We start from the raw sequence: 3,688 nt of genomic DNA, 5'->3' as shown, positions 1-3,688 counted from the left end.
TTACTCCATAGAGATATTGAATAGAGAGGAATTTTTTGTTTCCATCATAATTTTGGAAATGAACATTTAAGTTCCATTCAAAAGTAAGTAAATAATTCGAAACATATAAAATGTGGTTAATTTTGCCGTGGCCTAAGCCCAGGAGGTTGCCTCTCATCATATTTCAACAGGAACATTAGGCATACTAGAGGGCCTATTCCATTTTAATGTACATTCATCACAACGGCTATACAAAGGATTGCATATGAAAATTATTGGAATAGCCCTTTTCAGTAGTATCGCCACTGACTTTTTTGCAGCTTTTGTTGTTGCCGAAACTACACAATTTGGGCCCACTCATTATTAATGGACCACGAGTTCGTGTCTTGGTTTTGAACTTATATTCAAATATTATAAGTTCTTCTGTGTTTTAAGTAAGATATTTTTTTCCAATTTTATTTCCTCATTAAAGTGTGGTTATATTTTATTACTTTTCAAATGATGGCTAAAAACTGATAGTAGACTCAAAAAGTAATCTCCCACCTAATTTGGCTGACTTACTCGACTGTCCCTTTTTAGGCCACCTTAAATCTTTCCCTATTTTAAAAAAATGTGCAAATATAGCCCTTAAAAATTATCTTTTCAGGTAACAGTAGACTCAGTCTAATATGGCTCATATGTTTCTCAATTTTACGGACAAAGTATTAGAATGTCTCTAACATTTAAAATCTTATTAAATTTTAGACCATGATCTAGCATGTTCTCACACAATTTTCAATTTGCTAAAAGGGAGAAAATTTCTATCTATTTTTTACAGAAGTAATTGCACAGTTTGTCTTCAAATGGGCTAGTTTTTAATTTTTGCCTTCAAAATCGAACTTATACCTAGCAGGACATAAGTTCTTTAAGAGCGCGGGCATAACTTGTCAAATATTATGATGCAAACATATAAAGTTATGCTCCCGTGAGAAAGTGATTTGTATTAATGGACAAAAATTAAATACCAGCACGGATCACCCTGGGTTACTGAAAAGTCGTCCAACTTCTCGGTGACCGAATAAGAGATGTTTTTACCGCTTCTCTTCTCTCCAGCACTCTCGGACAGTCAACTTCAATTCATTTAATCCTTTACTTCATTCTAATTCTAAGGAGTACTTTATGGCAAGATGAAGTTTATGTCTTTTTACGATCCATTTTTACACTAAAAGTACAGCATCCAGCCCATGAAGTATATGGGCCAGTCCAAAAGGCGCTGTGTCACAAACTGACAAAAGCATAGTCCATGATCTATGATAGCCGTTACAGAAAAGAACAAATCCTCTTTTCTGAATTTTGAAAATCCACCATTTTCACAGCCGTGTACACACACAGAGTACACAAACCCCACTCACTCTTTCACCCTAGCTACTGTTTGCAGTTACCTTATACCAATCTCAAACATTTCACAATTAGCAACCATTTTCATTGCAAATATCTACACATTTGAGATCTAAATGGAGAAAAAAAAGCAAAGGGATAAGAAATGGAGTTGTGAAAAGAGAAGCCCTTTACAAGATCTAAATGCTATTCCAAGATGTAACAGCAAGATTAGCAATGTTTCAAATTCTTCTTCTTTTTCCTCATCCTCTTCTTCTTCTTCTTCCAGAAATTATCTCCAAAAAAAGCCCAAAATATCTTCAAGAATCTCAAACCCAATGCCTAAATCTACACATTTGAGATCTAAATCCACTAATGAGAATGATTTACCAAACCCCACTTCACAAAAACCCAAAAAGAACCTTCCTTTCCCATCTGAGAAAAAAACCACCTCCCAAAAATCAAATCTTTTGTCCCATATGAGGCATCCTGTGAAGAAATCAGCATTCGGGTTGGGTCGGAATGGATCAGGTGATTTACATAGTAGTAATTTGACTAGTTTAGAGAATTGTACCAACAACAACAACATACCCAGTGTAATCGCAGAGGTGGGGTCTATGGAGAGTAGGATGTACAATTTTGAGAATTGTACCCCTGTTGGTAAATTAGCATGTGCAACTTTAGATGGTACTTGTAATAATGGAGAGAGGTCAAATACAACTAGTGATAGTAATAATACTACAAAAACACCTCCCATTGAGGCTTCAGTGTCACCTGAAATACAATGTGGTGGGCTAGTTTCAGCTGCAACAACACCTTGTTATGCTGCTGGTCATGTTCTTTCTGGTGTTACTGATAAAAGAAAATGTAGGCCTAGAGGTGTTCTTACTATAGGAATTGATTCATTAGAGTATACTACTAAGTGTAGGTCTAGTAGTAGAGCTTCTTTGATTCCTTTGCCTGCATTGGCTTCTATGCATTGGCTTAATGACATTTATGAGGGTGAACCCGTAAACGAATTTAGGACGTTGATGACCCGATCTCCCATGTCTGAGTTGCCATATTCAACCTCAACGTGTTCCGGGAGTACTTCTAATTCTGTACATAACATAGAAAAGTACAGTGATAGTGTAAATCGGGATGTTTGTGTTCCTGAACTTAAAGATCCATCATGTGATGAGATGAGGAGGAATTTGTTCCTGTCTAGTCCCCTGGGTATATCTTGTTGTCATGATGTGAAAGTCGTCGCGGATGAGTGGAAATGTTCGTGTAGTATTGTTAGAGAAAATTCTCCGTGCTCTACAGCTTCTTTGAGCAGTGGGAATGTTATTCAAACCCCTAAATCAGATATGAGCTCAGGCAAGTGTGGCGGCTTTTCATGGTTACATTCGGGTGATCGTGGAGATAACCTTGGGGATGAACTTGATTCAGTGGCAGATTTTCTTGAAAAAACTAGCTTATCACCTACGACTGAACCATCAGCTTCGGATCCGCCTAATCAGCATTTTAAGTTTACTAGTGATTCGTGGGTGTCTGATTCTACATTAGATAATGTATCACAATCTCAAATGAGGATATCATGGAGGGATGGAATAGTGACTTCGATTTTTGAGATTGATGATTTAGATTGCTGCAGATGCTTATCAGATGATGAGAATGGGGGTTACTGTTACACTTATGCAAAGACAAATGTTGGTTTTGAAGAAAATGATCTTTTACCGGAGACTGGTTCTCAGTCTCCTGACTTTTTAGAGCACAAACACGAGCTTTCTCAGAATGGAAAGTTAAAGTCTGCTCTCGTAGAAGCTAATACGTGTGCAGAGTCCATACGTACTGAAGGTGGTGGCGGCTTAGTTTCTTCTGCAGATTCAGACTGGACCCCTAGTTATAAAAACCAGTTGTATCAAGTTTGATTCTTCATCTGCATTTATTTGTATCAATAAAAAAATTCTTAGAAGCAATGTTGCTCTCATGTTTGAATACAGTTTGTTGTTGCTCTAAATTATACCCTATTACAACTCATTTTCTTCATCTGAAGTGTTTGGGAAGTTCAGGTTTGGGTGCCGATTTGGTTTTTGGTTCTATCGTTCCTTCACATTCTCTTAGTACAAACTCAATGTGTGCTCTAAGGAAGCATACTTTGAGACCAGATTCGGACAGATATTTAAATCGCGACAGAATTACATTTCTTATATCTTTGTATTTGGAACTTCTGATGAGCATTGGTATGTCTTGTAGGTAAACCAAATGTTGGGCACAATGTGTCATGATGGTATGTTGTGTCTAATATGCAACTAAACGTACAAACTTTATTTTTTGTATTACCATCCTACATAGGAACATCATAAGCTGG

At 36.9% G+C, this 3,688-nt stretch overlaps 1 protein-coding gene across 1 annotated transcript; it reads left to right on the top strand.

Moving 5' to 3' along the window:
* Nucleotides 1-1,242: 1,242 nt before the first annotated feature.
* LOC132636099 (uncharacterized) lies at nucleotides 1,243-3,296 on the top strand. The gene has a single exon (XM_060352799.1). It carries the CDS (start codon nucleotides 1,473-1,475, stop codon nucleotides 3,246-3,248), a length of 1,776 nt encoding a protein of 591 aa, XP_060208782.1. The 5' UTR covers nucleotides 1,243-1,472; the 3' UTR covers nucleotides 3,249-3,296.
* Nucleotides 3,297-3,688: the final 392 nt, after the last annotated feature.

Source organism: Lycium barbarum, chromosome 4 (genome assembly GCF_019175385.1).
Source record: "Lycium barbarum isolate Lr01 chromosome 4, ASM1917538v2, whole genome shotgun sequence".
Classification (NCBI taxonomy): domain Eukaryota; kingdom Viridiplantae; phylum Streptophyta; class Magnoliopsida; order Solanales; family Solanaceae; genus Lycium; species Lycium barbarum.
The sequence above is the reverse complement of the archived record's forward strand: the minus strand, read 5'-3'. Positions and strand labels throughout refer to the sequence as shown.